General features: G+C 45.7%; 1 protein-coding gene across 4 annotated transcripts in view; it reads right to left on the bottom strand.

The window, feature by feature from the left end:
- Positions 1–19,098: 19,098 nt before the first annotated feature.
- CRADD (CASP2 and RIPK1 domain containing adaptor with death domain) overlaps positions 19,099–20,264 on the bottom strand; it is a 74,900-nt gene continuing 73,734 nt past the window's right edge. For all 4 annotated transcript variants that reach the window (XM_065742713.1, XM_065742716.1, XM_065742714.1 and 1 more), the window contains one exon: positions 19,099–19,895. In XM_065742713.1, the coding sequence (XP_065598785.1) occupies positions 19,600–19,895 (296 nt within the window). In that variant the 3' untranslated portion in view covers positions 19,099–19,599. The remainder of the gene's footprint in view (positions 19,896–20,264) is intronic.

The raw sequence follows: 20,264 nt of genomic DNA, 5'->3' as shown, positions 1-20,264 counted from the left end.
AGGCAGTTTGCAGAAACTTCATATATGCTCTGTATTTATGTATAGTTTGCTAAGTGAGCAAACTGCCTTTTCCTTGTGTTTGTCTCTCTCCTTTAAATATCAAAGCAAATAAAGATCATTGTGCGGTGTTTATCATGCTTGGTGCTTGATTCAGTGAGTAAAGGAATGGATTTTGTAGTATAGGGATAAATAATGATAACTCAACTGATGTGAACAACAGGAGACAGAAACATGAGAATCACAAGTGTGAGCTTGTGCATAAGAGAGAGGGAGGACAGTTATTCTGGCTGCCAGAAACCAGAAACAGAAAGATGTTGTCTTCTTAGGGGATGGAAAAACAGGAAAAAAAAAATACTTTTCAGGGAGGCTGTCTGCAGTTTTTTGTGCCTATTGTGGTATGATGTGTGCATATGCACACCACAATCAATACTACAGTTTCACAAGTAAATCACTCTATCTGGCGGTGCCTTCCTCCAAAAAATGGGCAGGCATGGCTTCAGGAGGCTCAGGACCTCAGCATGGCACCCTCTGGGAACAGCAGGAAAGGAGGGGGCAGCCTCAGGCCATGCCTAGAAGGGGCTTGGAGCTGGGACTGGACAGGATGCCTTCTCCCCATCCTCCTGTCTTGCCGCAGCACCTCAGCTGCCCATGCAATGACTCCTACAGTACTGGCAGCTCTGCTCACCTGGCACCAGGGGCTACATACAAAGTACAGAAAACTTTGGAACCACTGCCCAGGGTTTTACAAAACCCTGTAGCCGCCAGTGAGATCAAGCTCTGATTCCAGACTCAAGCACTGTCAGATGTGAGCTGACAAATACTCAAGTAAGCTTTGGGTCTGAAGCACTCCTTTTCCTCATTGACGTCATTCAAACATCTCTCTGGTTTTATGCCAAGCTTGTTAGGAAAAAAATATATATATTAACACCTCTCTGCAACACTTTCTAGGAAGACAACTGAGCTTCAAAATTACCCTTTAAGTTAGATGGACAAAAATAGCAGAGAGGAGAAAATCGTTATATGACAGGCGTGAGGTTGCCATTTGCTTTGCAGTTTTGAGCTCCTATGTGAGCCCAGCATGTTCCAGCAGCAATTTTGACCCAACTGGTATTTCATTAGTAAGCTTGGATTAAGTGGCTCCTACTTAAGAAGCAGATAACCAGACTAAACTATAGGATTTTAATTAAGGCACATCCTTATCAGGAACAGCAAAGTGTGCTGGGAGCAGGAGCTGTTCTTAACTCCCTGCAGGAGTCATCTCTTTGCAGGAGCACAGGCTGGAGACTCTTGTCCTTGCCCTCTCCCACCCCAGAGCTCTGCAGCAGCCAGTGCAGGCCTGGCTGGCACTGCTGTGCTGCTCCACCGTGTGGGCAGGTTTGTTGTGGAGGTGGGTGCTTGATCACACCTGCTGCTCTTCTGCCAGCCTGTGCTATCCAGCAAGCCTGGTCTTGAAGGTAGCCCTACTGCAGCTTGCCCAAACCAGGGAAGACACAGCTGTGATGGTCCATTAAGGTATGACAGTGCGGACAGAAGTTTCTTCTGTGAAGAAGAGGTCCTCCTTCCACAACACAGGCCCAGAGGACTTATAGGTTCATAGGTTCATAAGGTTGGAAAGGACCTACAAGATCATCTAGTCCAACCATCCTCCTATCACTATCTCTACCCAACTACTAAATCAAATCCCTTAGCACCTCATCTAAACGCTTCTTGAACAGCGCTAGGGATGGTGCCTCAACCACCTCCCTAGGCAGGCCATTCCAGTGCCTGACCACTCTTTCAGAAAAAAAATGTTTCCTCAGGTCTAATCTAAATCTTCCCCGGCGCAACTTCTGGCCATTCCCTCTCGTCCTGTCATTGACTTCATGAATGTCATGATGATGGGCAGCTGCTGACTGGTGGAGAGAATCTGAGGACTGGGAGATTAGTTTGAAGGGCGTTAGAGGCACAAGTTCCAGATATCATCTTTGTGCCCTTGCCCACAGTGGATCTAGTTCCCAGCTTTGGGTTCCAAAGACTATGGCCTGCTACAGGACTTTGAATTTATCTAACATCTCCTAGACCCCTTGCTTTCCTCAAACCCTCATTCCCTCACTATATGAACTCCTTTCAGTGTCCCTCTGTTGCTATCTGGAGAGAAGGAAGCACATACTGTTGTATAGAACTGTTCATATTAGATCAGAAAATGGCTCCACTGATATAGAAGCTTTCCTCTCAGAAAGGCCATGAACTTGTGTCTCTTTCCTCTCCACAGCTGTCTATGTTCAGAAGACTTACAGAATCTTTGAGATTTCTACTTTACTGTTAATTCACAGAATCATAGAATGTGTTGAGTTGGAAGAGACCCAAAAGGATGATCAAATCCAACTCCTGGCTCCACAGAGGGCCACTCTAAATTCAAATCCGATGCATGCTGGATTTACTGTCCAGAAGGACTGTGAGAAACAGAATCAAACATCAACTGGCTTCCTTCCCTAGGTCAACTAGTCAACCTGGTCAAATCTGTGAAGAAGGGGCTCACAGACACCTAGGAACAGCATGGTTGTGCACATAACGTTACCTGAGGAAACCAAACTATAAAAGGGCTCACTGCTAGACATCAAATGAAATAAAATTAAGAGCTTGGTTTCATTTGTAAAGAATTTTCAGTCTGGCATTTGTTGTTTTCTGCAGGGAAGACTTTGATAAAGGTTTGAATTCCTGTCAGGGGTGTAGGCAGAAGAAAAGAATTACTCTCCTCTTTTAACTGTTGGGAAAAATCAAACTGGTTAGCCCAGCTAATTTGTAGAAGGAAACAATTTTCATGGTCGTGATCAGATAATAACGATACAGTCCATTTCTACAGTATATGTTAGTCAAGGATCTCAAAGTGTCTTTTAGCTCATTGGGCACTCCCATGTTCATATATTGTGAGACACACAATAGCTCTTCTGCATGAGAGCTGGCAGAAAACGTGGAAGATATCCATGTTACATCTGTACTAAATGGAGACTGATTAATATACTGAGGGTAATGTGTTGTACAGTCACAAAGTCAAGGACTTGTGCTGGGACCTGGGTTTTACACTTCGTGGGCTGCCTCTCTTGACCTAGCTAGGTATGCCTAGACATCATTTTAGACTGTGTACAGCGCAGTCTTTTGACACCCATGAGGATTTGGCAATGTCATGTCAACAGATGGCAGAACTGAAGACTGAAAGCCAAGATTTGCTGGTGGTGACCAAAAGTTTGTCTCCCAAAATGGCTGTTTCATCACCCATGGGACATGACTCACTGAAGTTAGTGCAATTCTCATAGAATAAGCGATAAATTACCATCGCCGTCACTGAGGTCATTATAATTAGCTTTCTTGCTTGTTGCTTCAGAAATGAGCCCCAGGGCTGTCCCAAGCCTTTTCCCACTTAGAATTTCATTGGCTTAAACCTAAGCCAGACCAAAACCTGAAGAATCGCGGAGAGCAACTCTTCCTGCTCCCTTAGAAAACATAGAAGAAACTGGAAGTGCAGCAGCCGGCTGCTGCCAGTGCAGATATTCAACAGTCCAGCCTCATCCTTGCTCCAAGAGGTTGCACCTCATATGTGAGACTCACAGTTCTGCCTCAAGCTGCCCTGCTCAGAGACCCTTGCACATGCCCGGCGTGGGGCTGCAGCTCTGTCCAGCTTGGACCTGGCCCAGGCTGGATGCAGCCTCTCCAGGTGAACCAACAGCTGTCTGCAACTTCTTTGGAGTCATTAAAAGAGGTTATGGGCAACATTCATCAGCACAGGGCTCCTCATATACTTCTTGGATTAAACTACTGGTTTACTTTTGCAAGAAAATTGTGCTATTACTCTTCAGGAAAGTTTTTGGTAATAGCTTAATTTCATACTCACAACCAGCACAAGAATGGCAGTCTCCACCATAGATTGCTTTAGTTTTGCAAACTCCATTAAGCTTTCTGTCCACCAAAGGGCTTAATTTCTTTTTGTCATTGGCACGGACACATTGCTGATTGCTGGAGCTGTAATCTCTCTTTCAGCATTCACACATCGATAGGTATATTATTGTCATTGTGTGGTACTCAGGTTTTGAGTTGTTTACTTTTGGCCTGGCAGCTACAACTGATTTCCAAAGTGCTCTAAGGTCCTGATTAATACCCTTCCAAAATCTATTCTAATTCATAGTGCCATTCATAAACCTCTGTATTATCCAAATAAGAGCTGTGGTTGCTACTCCAATGCCAGCTTTAGCACTCAGTGTTTTGTGTTTTAATTGTTTGCAAGTGATCTGCTTTATTCTGTGATCAGCTCAAACTCTCAAACTGCTTGCACGTAGTAACTAAAAGAACTTCAGCCTGCTCCTGCCTGAGAAAACTGGCCTTCAAAACTACAACTCGCTGCGCTTCAAGGTTGCTTGTTAACACCATTGCTAGTGTAATGAGAATGGGTAAAATGTGGGAACAAGCAAGCTGAAGTCTCCCTGTGTTCAAAAGAGGGTTCCCTTTCCATTTCAGCTCCCTGATTCTCATGTGCACATGTAAAAGCTCAAGGCTGTGTTCCAGGCCCTCACTGGACAGCTATGCAATGCAGGGGCAGGAGGTAAAGGCAAGTATTGGAGACCACTGGGATGCTGTGAACTGATTCCTAGAGCAAAGCCTACTTATTGGGAAAGCTATCAGAAAAAGTGCTAGCAAGTACTGTGGTGGGTGAATTAGTGTTGCCCAGAAATAAATGACAAGGTGACCTGGAGATGGTCACAGTTCTGTTCTTTTATTAGGTGAAGAAAGGATATCAGCCTCTCTTTTACAAGAATTATAAATTAAGCAAATTTTAAATAAAAAATAAACATTACCAGAAGAAAACCACAAAAAGACAAACCAAACCAAAATAAAACCAAAAACCTCACCAGAATCACAGTGATATAGCTAGTGATGCAAAGAAGTGAAAACTGTTATCTCTGACGAATGACTCTTTTGGAGACATCTCAAGAATGATGGGATATCTTGAAGATCCTTGAAGATAAATTCTTTGATAGGACACTCAGAAAAAGTGGCTTTTTCCACTGCTCCCGTTTTATTTATCACTTTAACAGCATTCCTCCATCCCCTCCCAGTCTCCTCTGCCTTGTACTGAAAGCATCTACATGTAGTTAGCATGAAGCTCTAGGGCTCTTTGGAACTGCTACAGCAAATTACAAATGATATGATATGATGATATGAAATGAATAATCTCTGCAGATGGCACAGTGTACGAGCCTGTTTGCTGCATTAGTCAGGCACACGCTGCAGTTCAGCACAGTGCTGCCAGAAATTCTGACCACACCCAGAAAGAAACATGAAAATATTCCTCCCAGGAAAACAGAAAGCTTATTTTAGTTAATTTTTCAAGAGAGATGGTGGCCAGCTAACTGGATCTGACAGAGAAAAAGAAAAAAAAAAAAAAAGAAGTATAGCTCTCCTTCCCCCCAAAGGAATTATTTATCATTCAAAGGTTCTTTAATTACCGGGCCATTGCAAAAATGCAGACGATCCCTGGATGGGAGTGAGCACATACAAGTGCATGTGTGATCTGAGGGGTAAATGTGTCCATGTGCATAGATCCCACACAAGTGCACTGTTCATCATTAATGTCCCCTCTGAGGATTTCAGAATATAAGAATATATATTAAAAAAAAAGTTAAAAGATCCCTGTTAGGTCAAATACTAGCCCAGCCAGCCCAGTATCCTGACTAGGAGAGTTGCCAGTAACAGATGCTTTGGAAAGAATACAAGAAAGCAAGCAACTATCAAGTGATCGGACACTTCCAACAGTCAATTAGGGGCTGTGGGGACTTTCTTAAGCCGGAGGCTACATCTGGAGCTGAGTTTTTAATAGCCGCAGGGATGCGCACTGCTCAGGTGGTCTATCTGTATACTGGAGAGCTTCACCTTGTAAACAGTGTCTGAGGAAGGACCATTGCTACAGCCTGCACTCATCTGCTGCAGGAGGAACCCCACCTGCCCCACACCTCTTACACACCTCTTCTTGGAGAGCTCCCACTTTGGGCAGGATTCAGTTTTGGGTTTCTTCATGAGACAGCCAACAAAAGTTATTATCATTAATTTAAATTATGGTGATGGACTCCCTAATTCTGTTCAGAGAGGTCATTATACAGCTATTAGACTGCAACAAACCAGCCCACTACTGATCTGGGCTGGTTTGAATTAATGACCCACAAATGAATGGCTCTGTATCCTATTAAAAATCTGCCAAGCCACGCCAGATCCCATTACTTTGGTTTATTTGTAACCCGTCACAAAGGACCCAATGTAAATCCAGATCTGGAGTCAATCCAGAACAACTCCGAAGGGCAGCTCCACAATCTCTCTCACATAAAGGAGCAGCATCTGGCTATTTTCTCTTGGCATATGACAGTGCGGAAATATTTATTTCTGTGGGTTTTTGCTTACCCGGACGCGTGTCACTGGATGATGGTGGAAAGCAACCACTGAGATGGGAAGGACACTCACCTTCCAAAAGCCATTTGCTGCACCAGTACCACACTGCAACATGTAAATATGAGAGAATCCTCTTAGATTTGTACATCAGGTTGGTATGTGCCTCCAGTTTGTACTTTACCACTTCCAGCTGTCAGAAGAGCATTGGATTTGGCAGTGTCATGGTGTGCACTCCCAGGGGATGGCCCAGGCAGGTGTCCCCATCACTGTGACTCGTGGCCCTGTATCTCGATGACCGAGCTGAGCCAGTGGGGACTTCCTGCTGGGACAGGGCCACTGCAGCCAGGCTGGGACTTGGCAACCTTCCTAGGGCATGTCCCCAGCCACACTGCCTGAGCCCCATGGAGGTGCTGCTGCAGCACGCTGAGATCCAGGTATCAGAGCAATAACTTCAGGTTGTCGTGTCAGTATCAGTAATGCAATGATAAGGGAATAACAGGAAGAGCACACTGGGAAGAGGTGTGACCTCCATTCCCAGAGCCACCCTGGGTAGCTGGCACCAGTACAGCTGATGGGATGGCCCCGACACACTCACGTGGCACTTCCAGCACTGCCTGTTTCCACATGGGCTCACCCTGAAGACTGAAAATTAGGCAGAAGCTGGCCGAGGGCTGAGTCAGTCGGCAAGGCCTTGCCCCTTCCCTCTTGCTGTTTGTGTGAGATGCGAGAGGACTTTTGGAGGAGGAGAAGGGGACACCATGTGGACTGAGCACCCCAGGCTCCTGCACTTGAGTGGGCAGCAGAGCAGGAATCATCCACCCAGCCATCCTGGCACCGGATTGCAGCCCACGATCCAGTCCAGGCTTTCTGCAGATCCCTACTGGAAGGAGGCCATTTTTCTTGAGTGTATTTCCAAGAAACAGTTGACAGGCTTGGCACAGCTATTCCTGGAAATGTTCAATAGGTCATCTTCTGGAAGAGAGTGCTGACTGATGGAATTGAGCAGATCTTGTTCTCCGCTCCGTGCACCGCTCGCTGCCTCTTGTCTGCTCCCTGGGACTGTGCCCCCACCGCAGCCCTACCTCAGCACAGCCCCTGGGCTTGGTGGGCACCAACCTCGCTCGGAGCGCACCCTGCACTGCGCAGGCCCTCAGGACTCGGCATACTCGGAGTCCTATTTCCTTCCTGGCAGCGCTGCCGTGGTTGTTCTGCGCTGCCAGAACAATTGCTGCGTGAAGGCGGACGGCCCCAGACTGTAAACTGCAGCGCTGCCCGCTCGCTGGTGTGACGGCAGTGCCGCGCACGGATGGCCCGTCCCTGCTTGTCCCACTGCTGCCCGAGCCGAGCACACGCTGCTGAGGGCTGCAGGGCTGCAGCACATCAGGGTTTGCCAGCAGTGAGAAAACAGAGTGAAGTCATGCTGTGAAAAAGTGGCTTAAGGTGAGGAACGCTGTCAAGGAAAAAAAACAAAGATCCTTTCAGGTGGTTTCATTGTCACTCCTCGTGCCCTTGACCTGTTACTGGCAGTAACTACCCTGGCAAGATCTCTTTCTTTCACTGATGTTGGAGCAGATCCTGGTTCCTCTTGCTAACTGAGGAAAGGCCGTGGGCAGTGATGACACTCAGCTGCAGCTGGGCCGCTCAGGATGCTCTCTGGCATTCCCATGTAGTGCAGGGAACAGTGTTGGCCCAGCAAACCCCAGTACGGCAGCAGGGATGGGCCGTGAGCAGGAGCTCTCCCATCTGCCTGGTGGGAGGGCATTGGCTTCAACACACAGAGGGTGCCGGGGTGCTGTTCTGAGAGGGTGAGTGTGGCTGCATTAGTGCTGGCCTAGGCAGCCCTTAGCATGTTAACAGTCTTTGCTCTGCACAGCACAGCTCAGCAACTGCTGATAGCACAGGCAGCACACCCTGCCTCTGTCCTGCAACAGGAGCACAAGCAGTGGCTGTCTTCATCTACCTCACCAGGAGCAGAAGGTGGAAGGGAGGGCCAGCAAAAGGACTAGGCTAGGCGGAGTATAAAAGCAAAAAGCCTTCCTTACCTCTGTATCCAGGTTGTGGTGATTGTGAGAGCTTAATACTGCCCCTACTCAGAGGCCCCTGAGCTTTCTTACTACTTCTGCTCTGCAGTCTTTGAATGCAGCTGCTCACTAGTATTAATTTTAAATAGCATTCTGCAGGTTCTGTGTTTTCCCTATTTGACTCAGTCCACAAATAATGTTCTTGCTCTCTGCCAGGAACTTAATTTTATCCATATCTGTAAAAAGATCGAGATAAAACACACTTGGCTCAAACAATGGCCCAAGCTGGCACCAGACCTGCTGGATTGCCGGCAAAGGCTCAGAGAAGCCTTCCCTTTCCCCTTCTCACATCATGGATATACTGCATTGTTTCTTGATTTACCCCCTTATCATCTCTTTTCTGACTGATTCCCTTTGGCCTGGAGCTCACCTCTGTTAGGATGTGAGCTTTTAAAACCAACTTTGCATTCAGCTGCAGAGAATAATAGTTTTTAATAAGGAGTCATAAATTTTAAGATGGGAAAAATAAGGACTGGAAGGTACTCCTTGTGCTGGCAGTGCAAACACAGGGAACACGCAATGGACAATCAGTCCTTACATCTCTGGAACACACCCACTTCACACCTTCCCACGTGCTCTTAGATGTTGTAAGACTTCTTTTGAAAAATTCAAAGCAGTTTACAAGGAGGAGGTACAATCACTGCCCTGTTTTACAGGTGAGTAGAGAGAGGTGTGAAGCTCACAGCTGTCAGGGAGCCCTGGCTACCGATTCCAAACAAGAAGCTTCCCAAAGAGGACTTCCAGCACTCAAAGCTGCTCACCCCATTAGAAACACATGGTGAATTTTAGCCCCAGATGGGGACTTTTCCCAGAGCTGAAAGCAGGTGTGAAATGACTGTTTCATTTCAGTTAAGCTCCTTCCAAGACAAGAGGAGAAAGTTGTAACCCTCCTGAGTAGAGAATGAGAAAGCATCTTTACTTTTTTATGAATAACTCTTTACCTCCGTAGCATGGGAGTAGCAAGGACTTCTCCCATAGACACCTCCCTATAGCTAGATGCAAGATGGAATGAGGGCTCCCTTCCCTTCTTCCCTTGCCTTTGCCTCTGTGTGTCCACTCACTACTGAAGATAACCCCAGACACGCACATGCCATTGGTCTGCTTCCATATTTCTCTAAATGGAGCTCACTGTGGCATGCACCTGCTCTGTAACACGGGAAGATCTGTGTTTTCCAGATCTATGTCTTCTAATTCTTCTTAGATGCATTAATCCAAACCTTATATAATCATTTTTTTCGGAGTTAATTACCAGTTATGTCCACTCAGCAAGTATTTTAAAGAGCTGGCAGTAAGAAACATCCTGCCATGTGTGCTGTACAAGAACAGCTTTTGAAAAAACAACCCAACCTCTACATTAAAAAGGAATCATTTGTAGTGACACTTTTGGGCGTCCTTTCCTCTTAATGGGTGGGCATACAGAAAGATGTGCAAAAATCATTATCAAGCATTCAGAAGAAGCAGCAGCTTCTCAGAAACTTCACATACTTTTCAGAAGATCAGGGACACTCATGAGTCCACTGCTGTGCCTTCCCCGGGGGCTGGGGCTCCTGCCCCAGCAGAAGGCTCCAGCTTCACACGCCCCATGGTTGCCAGTAAGAGGATTGCCTGGAGCTGGAGGCTTTGCAGGACTGGGTCAGCTTTCCACCTGATCTTCAAAAGACCACTTGCTTTAATGTGAGACTTGCCAGGTCTGCAGAAAAAGCAGTTTATGGCTAAAGGCAAGTAGGTCAGGGTGAAAGTAAGGGATACAGAAGAAGGAGACAACTCAGGATTTCTTGAGTAGCTTCTCTGGCTGAGAAAGAAGTTTTAACCTAAAGTACAAGACTGGATTCACATGTAAGCTGTATCTTTTAAATCATACAATGTTTATTTATAGAATGTGCTGTCCTTCCCTAAAGCCTAAATTCCCTACAGCTCAGTGTCTTCTGATGGGCTGAGTCAATGCTGCTTTGTCATTTTCTTTTTGTTATTGAGAGATGGTTTTTTTACAAGCTATTTAGAAACGTCTCTTCCATTTTACTTGCTTGTATATCTCTCTACTGTCTGGCCAGCTTGTGGCTGATAATCCTCAGTGACTCACAGATAAAACCTATTTAAAAAAACCCAAAGTAGTGACGCACCAGATGTGCAGTGAAATTTTAAAAACATGCTATGACTTTTTAGGAATACATGCAATTAATATTAAACAGATGCCTGAAGTTTCCTGCACAGCTGTTTCTCTATTACGTGTCATGACTTTTAATGGCACTGAGGTGAGACATACAGACACGAGGAAATGCAAGTCTATTCCAAATTCAAGCTTCTAAAATTCTAGTAACAAAGAGGGGAAAAAAACAACAACAACAACAACAAAAAACAACAAATCCTACCAAACCTCTCATGGCACAAAGTGGAACATTTTTGCTCTGGTGCTTCACAAAGCAGACAATAAAATACATCTGCAAAGGTAACATATATAAGATGCACTGTTTTGTAATGCATCAGCTTGGGTAGGCACAATCATCTTTATTGGCTTCCTCTAATATATTTCCTTTTGAAGCAGAGATGCACTCTATGTTTGTGGATGGCTAAGAGTAGAACTGGATTACAGTGCTGCATTTTGTTCCAGAATCCCTCTTGCTGTGTGTGAGCTGTTTATACAAACCCAATAGGTCTTTTTCCAGGGAAGCTTGTCTACCAAGTTTCAATTTCCTTTTATTGGATCCACAGGCCCTTTATTACCCCTTGAAAGGCCTCCTTGAAACTGATGCTGTCAGGACACCCACGGACCTCCATGACAGGCGAGGTGGCAGCACTGCTGTGGGGGCCATCCGCTCCAGCAGCCAGAATTGTTGGGAGTGTTCGGATCCTGCTCGGGCATGTTCTCTCCAAAGATCAAGACTTCGGGGTGAATTAGCATTTATTTAATCTGCCATGAGGGATGGGGTTTGTCTCAGTAAATGTACACATCTACAGCTGAGGCAGGCATCAGTTATAGTCAGTGGGGTGTTAGTTCATCTCATCCTAGCAAAAACGTAAGGAAAAGTTCTCCCAAAAGGGTCCTGCTTCTCAGCATTGACTGAAGCAGGACACAATAGGGATCAGCTCTTTTGTGAGTGTCTCTACTGTAGATGTCTGAAGTTAAATTGAACCTTCCATGGCTTTCGAAAGTGAGGTGGCTGGTCAAAGCATCTAAGTTCCCTTGACAATCAGTAGAAGAGAATCCTCTGAAATGTGTCACTTCAATCTGCGTAGGCAGAACTGTGCACCAGTGGTGCCCATCATACTCTGCTGGCTATGGGAGAAGCGTGGGCTGCATGTCTGATCTTCAGATGGGATAAGTCAGAGGGGAAGAAGCCAGGTCTCCATCTCACAGGGTTATAATGCTTCAGGATCACACCCTCAGGTGTGCGACCCCACCCAGGATGTCAGTAAGGCTTGTCTTTTGGCTGACACGATGCTTTCATGTTTCCTTGGATACCTTTCTGTCTTCCAGGTAAAGCAGTTAAAGTGACAAGGGAAAATCCAATCTGACAAGAAGCTCCACCTCCGAAGACAGTACAGTCCTCACCTGGAGGGTGCAGTCCCAGCTCCCAGACGCTGCCCTCCATCTCAGGAAGATTTCCTGTAGCCCCAGGTGCTTCCAGCAGCAGTTGCTGTCACTCCATGTCCCCTTTGGAGGCTCGTTATAGTTATGATATTTGCCCTCTCGCTATTCATTGTACCTTCTATGGGGAGTCACAGCCAGTTTATCAGCTACTAGGAGCATGCTTTGTGGGCTGAAAAGCAATTTCCTTTTCTCCTCTTATTGCAGGAGCCTAAGAAGGGTTTGATTTATGCCATCAGTTTTAGATTTAAAAATCTTCAGCTTCACCTAGGTACATTTCCTGGAGATCGGCGATGCTTAGTATAGTAAGCATTTAGTAATGCTTAACAGATGAGCAATTCTGTTATGGCATATGATCATCTTCTGCAAACTAGGCCTGGGCTTTTCCTGCCATGTTAGTAATAGCCACTGTCAAATGGTGCCACGTTCCTCTTTTCCTCCTTCTCTTACAAAACTGATGTCCCCAGGAGAGTTCATAGCAGCGAACGTGGCAACCCTGCTTCTGATCAGCTGCACTTCTGGCTTACTTTTGTGCAGCACTCCCACTTTGTTGCTGTAATGGCCCTTAAAGATGTAAGCATTTGCCAACATGCTTGAGTACAGAACACAATGGCACTATCGGAGAAGTGCTGGCTTTTTAATGAAATACTCTGCTGTTCGCTGGGGAAGTGACATTCACTGCTGCATGGATAACAGATTCAACAGGGCACAATCTTTGTTACTGGATTTGTGCTGGGCTCATCAGAAGTGCACCACGGAGTTGGTTACTCTGGCCGTGCCTACACTGCTGCCCGGATACAGGTGCTCCTGCCTGCACCTGGGAATGTGTACAGTGCTTCCAGCTGCAGTTACTGTGTTGTGATGACCAGTGGAGTCCAGGCTGCCTGCAGAACTGGTCTGCACTGGCAACCTGACACATTCAAGCCCTCCCAGAGGACTTTTCTGCCTGGTACCACCGGGTGGTAACACCATAGCATACACAGGAGAAGGCAGGCTGAGGGCACCGTGCATGCTTCTGCCTCTGGGAGAGAGAACTCTGCACAGGTGAATGGTGAGGAACAGAACAGACTGAAACACCATGGCCCACCCTGAGGGGCCATGCAAGCCCACTGTGGAGTGCCCCCAGCAGGGGCAGGCAGGCACACACACCAAGGGGCACCCTGAGGAGCAAGCAGGAGCACACGCCTATGTATTGCGCCTAGCACTAATCCATTCCTGTTCCCCATGCTTGAAATGTTTATTTTTATAACACATAAGAGAACAACCTGCATTTCTCAGATGAGACACTCCAGAAGGGCTTTGAAGCAGCCAAATTTTCTGTTGACTTTTCATTTTGTTTCCCAAGGAACCAGCTATTTTGGGTGCGAGTTTCTCCAAGCCTGGCTGTGTATTGACTCACAGTCCCACACTAGAGTTGGGCGAGTCCCTCTCAGCACTCACAGCAGCAGGAAGGTTTCGTCGTCCAATGAGCTGCATTCAATGGCTCAAGGTCAGGCAGGAGGTTAAACACATCCCCAGACTGGAGCCAAAACCCAGCAGCTGGCCTTGGATGAGTTGGCCAGGGTGGCACATGTCCATGTGCCCCAACGCTGACCTAGTGCTCATGTCCTGCACATGGTGGTCGTGATGGCTGTGTGCCCCTTGTGCAGTGCTGGGTTGGTGACAGCCATGGCCAGGAGCATTTGCTGTCGGCAGTGTTTGGCAGAGTGCCTCCTGGCACTTCTTTGAGATGACGGCTCTGCTTCAGTCACTCATGGCTTGTCACCTCGCCAGGATCCCTCACCTCCTGAGATTAACTTTTGGAAATGGCAGCTGAATGCCCTGTGAGCAATGTCCCTTCTAGGAAAGTGCGTTAAACCTGGACCCAGCCTGTCAGCTGGATTTCAGGGTGAAATCTGATGTGTTGACTGTGTCTGCCTTGTGGAAGAAAAAGAAAAATCCTACCTGCTGTGGCATCTGCTGAGGTCAGGGTGGGCATCTCCTGACATGGGGTCTCATGGTAGTGACAGGGAGGTACTGGGAAGCAGCCCTTGGCTCCAGAGCTCGCTACCTCCTCTCTTGCTCCTGCTACTTTTGTCCCCCTTCTCCTCGTTGCCTCCATGCTGACCCACGTGTTCCTCTCTGCAGTTTGCTTTTATCTCTGTCTTTACCAGGAGCTCTGGGAGCTGACACAGGAGCCCAGAGCTGCCACAGAGGCAGGGACTGACAGCACAGAGCCTGCTCTGGGGCTGAACCTAAACAAAATCACGGTCCTCAAATTCACAGCAAACTGTTCAGCCAGACCCTGGGTTTTGCTTCTAGTTTGGCTTTCTTCAGATGGCTGCCGTTGTTCTCACGTGCATCTGTGATGTGACTTTTGCTTGAGGTGGATAGCTCCTGTCATTTTTTGTCCTTGGGGCTCCTCTCAAGGGAGGCCTGCATCATTCTACGGGTTGCAGCCTGAAGTCGTTTCTCGAATTTTGCTAAGTCAGGGCCGGCAATGGAGAGGAAGAATATTTAATTATGGAGACTCATTTCACATACAGACATCCGACCCGAAGGCACAGAGAGCCCAGCATGAGGCAAATAAAATTCCATCAGAAGGCTCGATTTCCCAGGTCCATACGTGGCTGGCTTGTTAATGCTTTTTCTCAGAAATCTTTATTATGGAGAACAGGGGCGTGTGCTGATCGCACACTGCTTCTTGGAACTTGCTGGGAGGCGCCGCACTGGGAGGTAGCTCGGGACGGGACTCTGAACAAAAGGTGTTGCTTAAGCATTTTCAAGAATAATCAAGCACTTGTTATGCAGTCTGCTTAATAACCTGAAAGAAGGATCCTTATCAGGAGACTCCACATGTTCTAGCTGTTAACTGCTTTCAATATTCAAATAAAACCCAGCAAATGTGTCCATAAAAATAAAATTACCTCATAGAAGACGGCATCACTGAGTCTGCCTGCTCAATTAATTGTAAGTTGTATAGTTTCCTGTTAGTGTGCCTTTATATCCTTTTTTTACAGGGCTGCTGTGTGCCCCTCAGGATTTGGAGGGCACTGAACAGGTCATGTGTGCTCAGTGCTGTTCTGACCAAGGTACCCTGAAGACGAATTGGGGTGGATGGCTCAGTCATTCCAGCCTAGGTCGAGTGGGAGCCCTTGGAGATCAGGGCCTGTGGTCATGGGGTAGGTGTGTTCAGGGCTGAGCTTGCACTCCTCGCCAAGGCCTACAACAGCACTCAGAGAGCAATGGCAGCCAGCAGCCGGGCAGCTGTGTGACCTTTCTGCTGAGCAAGCTTGCTGCTGGTGTGTGAGAGCTCTGGGTCAAGGGCTTGGCTTGCTCCATCCTCTGCCCTTTTCTGCTCCTCTCTTATTTTTCCTTCCTCACGATGCTGATTTTGAAGTGCAAAGCAGCACTTGAGGCAAAGAGGACCCCATAACCCAGAATGCTTTCTGCACCCACAAAAACCCTTCGCGTTTTATTGCCCCAAATTCATAAAGACTGCTTTTCAAAGGGAGGTAGTAAAAGTACCACGCTTCAGCAGGTTCCAATTAGAGACGGACTAATCCAAAGCGCATTGAAGTCAATAAGAGACTTTTTGTCTCCTTTCTTTCAGGGCCTGGATTCGACATCAGTGTCAGAAATGGCATCTGCAGCACGTGCAGGCATTTTAATGCTGTCTCTGTACAAAAGTGCCAGGAGCCTTCCTGCACCATCAGCTCTTTGGTAACCGCTCTGCTCTGCTGAGCTTTCAGCCCTCCCTGACAGCTTCAAAGGGAAATTACCAATTCGTCTGTCTCACAACTAAGACGCTAGGTTCAGAAGCGAATTCGGATAAAACGCATCCTTATTTTTTTTAATCTGGAAAGATACTTTGAAAGATTATATCCATTTCCAGCAATTGTTCCTCTTTCTCCGGAAAGACACTGTGTTCAGGCCAAAGAGAAGCCAAATCACTAGGCTTATTTTTAGGTCTACTTATCGGGTGATAGACACCTTGAGAGTCAATCTTTTTCTCATTTAGTGAAATCTGGACACTCTTAGCAAATTCACCAAAAAAAAAAAAAAAAAAAGGTTGTTAATCATTATAAATACACAAACCTTTTAGGAACTGCTTTTTCAGCTCTACTTCTGCAGTGCCTCAAGATTAGTTTATGGCCATTGAGAATACAGAAGCTTATAAATAGATTAGCTCTCAGAGCTTGTTTTTATTTCCAGCAAGAAACAAAATTGGCAGCATGACCATATTTAGAATAAGATCAGCATGCCTTTTATATTCTTTGAATACAATGTGACTTTTGTTTGTTTTTCCAGCCTTTAGCAAAATGTTTTATTCCATAGATCGATGGCTGTCGTAATATATGACTCAAGATGGAAATTTCCCCTACATCATCTTGGAGAAGCAGCTCAAAGATGACTGCATTTTAGTTCTCCTCTACACTCCAGCCACTACTTGGAGCAATGTGAAGCCTAATCGTGAGGGTCGCGAGGTCCCTCCTTTGTGATAATCTGTGCTGCCCTGTGCAGGTGGGAAGTAGTGCTCTTAGCCCTTTCCTATTGCTATGCTAAGAGTCTGCCTGTACTCACTGAGTACAAAACAGTTTTTATAAAGCCTGCTTACCACTAAAGAGAGTTAAGTGGGATCTCAGCATCTCCTTTATAGGCCATGGAAGAAAACCAATGGATGCTTACTCCAAGGGCTAGAAGTCAAACCATCCAACTCTGTAGAAGATCCAGAGGCCACCTTTGCTTTTCTCTCTTGGGGCACCTAAACACTGCCATAAACAAGTATAAAGCAATCACACCATTTGCACTCAAAAGCCTTTTTCAGCTTCAGTTAAGAAACTAGAACACACTAGTTAAGAAACTAGTTGAAAGCACTTGAACTGCTACCAGGCGAGGTGACTGCTGTGGGGGCTGTCCCCCCAATGGCCCTGGGGCAGGAAGCAGCCCCCCGCCAGCCTTGGGTTGTCACCCAAAGTGTGAAGGCAGAGATGGGGATGCTCACTGATGGAGCTGCCTCCCCCCAAACAATGCTCGAGTCGCAAGCTTGCCTCAGAGTGACATTTAAACGAGTAACATTTGCTCCCAAATTAGCCAGAGAAGAATAAACATTTTAAGATCTCTTGGCTGTGCTACGAGAGAATGAGAGGCGTTGCTTTACATCTGAAGAATTAAATTGTCTTAATTACATCCTTGTGTAAAATGAAGCATTACATACAGAAGAAAAATATTTTTAAGTAGATGGAAAAATCCATTGGGTTAAAGGAATACTACTGTCAAGTTTAATGTATCCCATTATTTGTGTGGTGCAAAAACAAGCCTTAATAAAACTGAAGGGTCTAATAGAAACATTTCCATGAATTTAAAAATAACAGCAATGGAAACAGTCTCATAAAACAAGTAAACCTCTCCCTTCAATATCTGCAGCTCAAGTATTACAGCATTAATTTGGGGCCTGGGAACGCGAAAGTAACTATAAATTATGAAATAGGTGCTTTGTCAGGATACCTGACTGGTTAGGAAGGCTTCTTTGGCATGAGACTTCATACCTGTTCCAAGCTCTTTTCTTTAAAATGCTCCAAATATAGTTACATGTCATCTGACATTGGCCTTATAAAAGAAGGATATAAAATTCCCAAATTCATCCAAAGAAGAAAGTAACAGGACCCTGTGAGCGCATCACCCATCGCACTGCTTTACCGTGGGACTGGTTGTACTGCTGCATTCAGGCTGGGCTAACTGGGGATGGCTCCCCGTGCCACCAGCCTGTGTTCCAACCTGGCCCGTGCCATCTCAGAACCAGACAAGGTACTTACATTTATGTGACTAGGAGCTGCCTTACTCCTACAAGCCATGTTTTCAGTAGTTTGTCCCGCTCCACATCTCCCTCCAAGCTGCTTCCAGGGATGCTCCTCTGCCCCTCTTCCCTAACATGCGTGTCACGCTGGTGCTTATCTCATGGCAGAACAGGTTCAGGGTCCTCACACTCCTTGTTCTGTGCTGTGTCGATGTGAGTTTGCCAAATGTCACTGTATACCTCTAGAATGGTTTTCAATAAAAAGTATATGCTGGCATGCAAGCATGGCAAACTGTTAAAATAAGTAACAAGGGCGAAACTGATTTAAATTGTTTATGTGGGACTTGTTGATAGACTTAGACTCTGTAAATAGCTGAAATAGGATATGATTAATTAAGATCCGAGTGACCTATTACAGGATCATGACTTACTGAAGGTGAAAACTGTATGCAGAATACTACCAGATCGCTTCAGGACCTGCAGGAATTGCCAGGATGTGTTTTCTCTTTTCATATTTCTGAAAAGCAAGGCAGACCATGTCTCCTGAAAATGTTTTTGTTTTTCCTGATTTCTCATCTTTGGAAAACGGCTCCAAAAATCAGAGTAGAGGAAGAATTAAAAAGGAAAAAAGGCAATAAAGCTCATTCTTTCCCTAGTAAAGCATTCTGACAAGCCTGTTAAGCTGTTAAATTATATGGAGCAGATCCTGAAGGATGGTAAGTTATTTGGCAAGGACTCTGTATAGATGAAATGGTCTCCCAGAACTTGCTCATAAATAGACCTGGAAACCCTGCACTCAAACATTGTTCCTCATTTACAGTACAGTAAAGTGCCCATAAAGAATTAACATGTATTTAGCTTCTTACCATCAGGTCTCTAAGAGCAGCTGGCCACTTCTGTTGCCTTAGCATAGAGGCTATAGTACAAAAACTCAGCAGACACCAGCTTATCTTCCAGTTTAGTAGCTGAGACAAAGATGGAAAATTTATAAGTCGTCTTATTTCTCAGGCACTTTCTCTGCCTAACCTCTGTTCACTTTCCTGCTGCTTATCTTCTCAGAGAATTCCCCACCCACACTGAACTTAACACACACACACAGCTCCCGCCTCCTTGGAGAAACCTACACCTATTAAATTACAATGGGAAAACACCTCACGGGCGCACCACGTTTCTGTTACTTCTGCTTAGGGCCAGTCAGAAAGGTAAGAGTAAGGTGGCTGCCATCTACCCAAGCAAGAAATGATATGCGCCCTCTGACAAATGTGAAAGAGGCCACCTGCAGTAATTGCCGTAAAACTGTTATGTTAGTAACAGTGATTATTCTCGTTTCTTACTGGGATATCAGGGAACTAGCATGCAACAGCAGCAAAAAAGGCTCTTGGTCCATAGTCCTGAAAACAGGTTAAATCAAGTCTTGCTCTCACAGTGAAACGGGAAACCTTGCTGAGCTCACTGCAGGGCCTCCTGCATGCAAGGGCTTTAAGCGTCACCCTATATCCCCAGTGGAATAGCACAAGAGCAAACAGGAAAGGGTGATCCACTTTTTAATGCCTGCTAAAGAGAAATCTGGCTTGAAAAGAATGAGAAGTCACAAGGTGCCACAGAAAACTGAAATGTAGAAACTTAATACAAATCACAATTCTCAACCCCAGTTTTGCCAGTTTGATGCACCAGATCTTCAACTTGTCTCCATGATGTACTTAATTTAGCAAAGTACTTGAGAGCTCCCAGTGAACAGCAAGGCTTTACGCAAGCATGTACTGCATCACAGAAGGATCCACTTCTTCTGCTATTAGACTGGCTTGCAGACTTTGTATTGTTGCTTTTTTCCCAAAACGCTGTCTCCACAGGACGAACGCGGCCACAATCTGTGACTGAACGTTGTGAGGGTGATTGACTTTACATCGATAGATGTCAGTATGGGACAAACCCAAGCACAGAACAATATGCTCCCATTCGGGTCCCAGTCTCCTCGCGAGCTTGTTCATCTGCTGATCTGTTGGTGAGCTCTTCAAAATACGTGGGGCAATTTCAGTGGCATCTGTAACAAAAAATAAAGAAAATGCAAACACCTGTCACTAGGCAATGTTGGAAATATTAACATAAAACCTTGACAAGGAGAGAATAAGCAAAGCTGAGGTGAAATGATTAATTAATTAGAGAAACAGCAAGCACACTCCACCAGGAAAAATGAATTACATAATCAAATACAAGATTAATTAGAGGAAAACTAATGCTCAGTGAACGTTATTAGAGAGCCTGGAGCTTCTGAATGCCAATAATTCAGATACGCAGGACTTTCAAAAGTAATTATAGATTTTGGGGGAGTGAACAAGAAAGGTTTTAAAGGAACATGCTTCCAGCAGTCAGCACATTGTGAAGATCAGCCTTGTTCTATAAGTACGACAAC

The sequence above is a fragment of the Cyrtonyx montezumae genome, unplaced genomic scaffold (assembly GCF_038088225.1).
Source record: "Cyrtonyx montezumae isolate F1298 unplaced genomic scaffold, pur_monq_1.0 scaffold_3, whole genome shotgun sequence".
Taxonomy (NCBI): domain Eukaryota; kingdom Metazoa; phylum Chordata; class Aves; order Galliformes; family Odontophoridae; genus Cyrtonyx; species Cyrtonyx montezumae.
The sequence above is the reverse complement of the archived record's forward strand: the minus strand, read 5'-3'. Positions and strand labels throughout refer to the sequence as shown.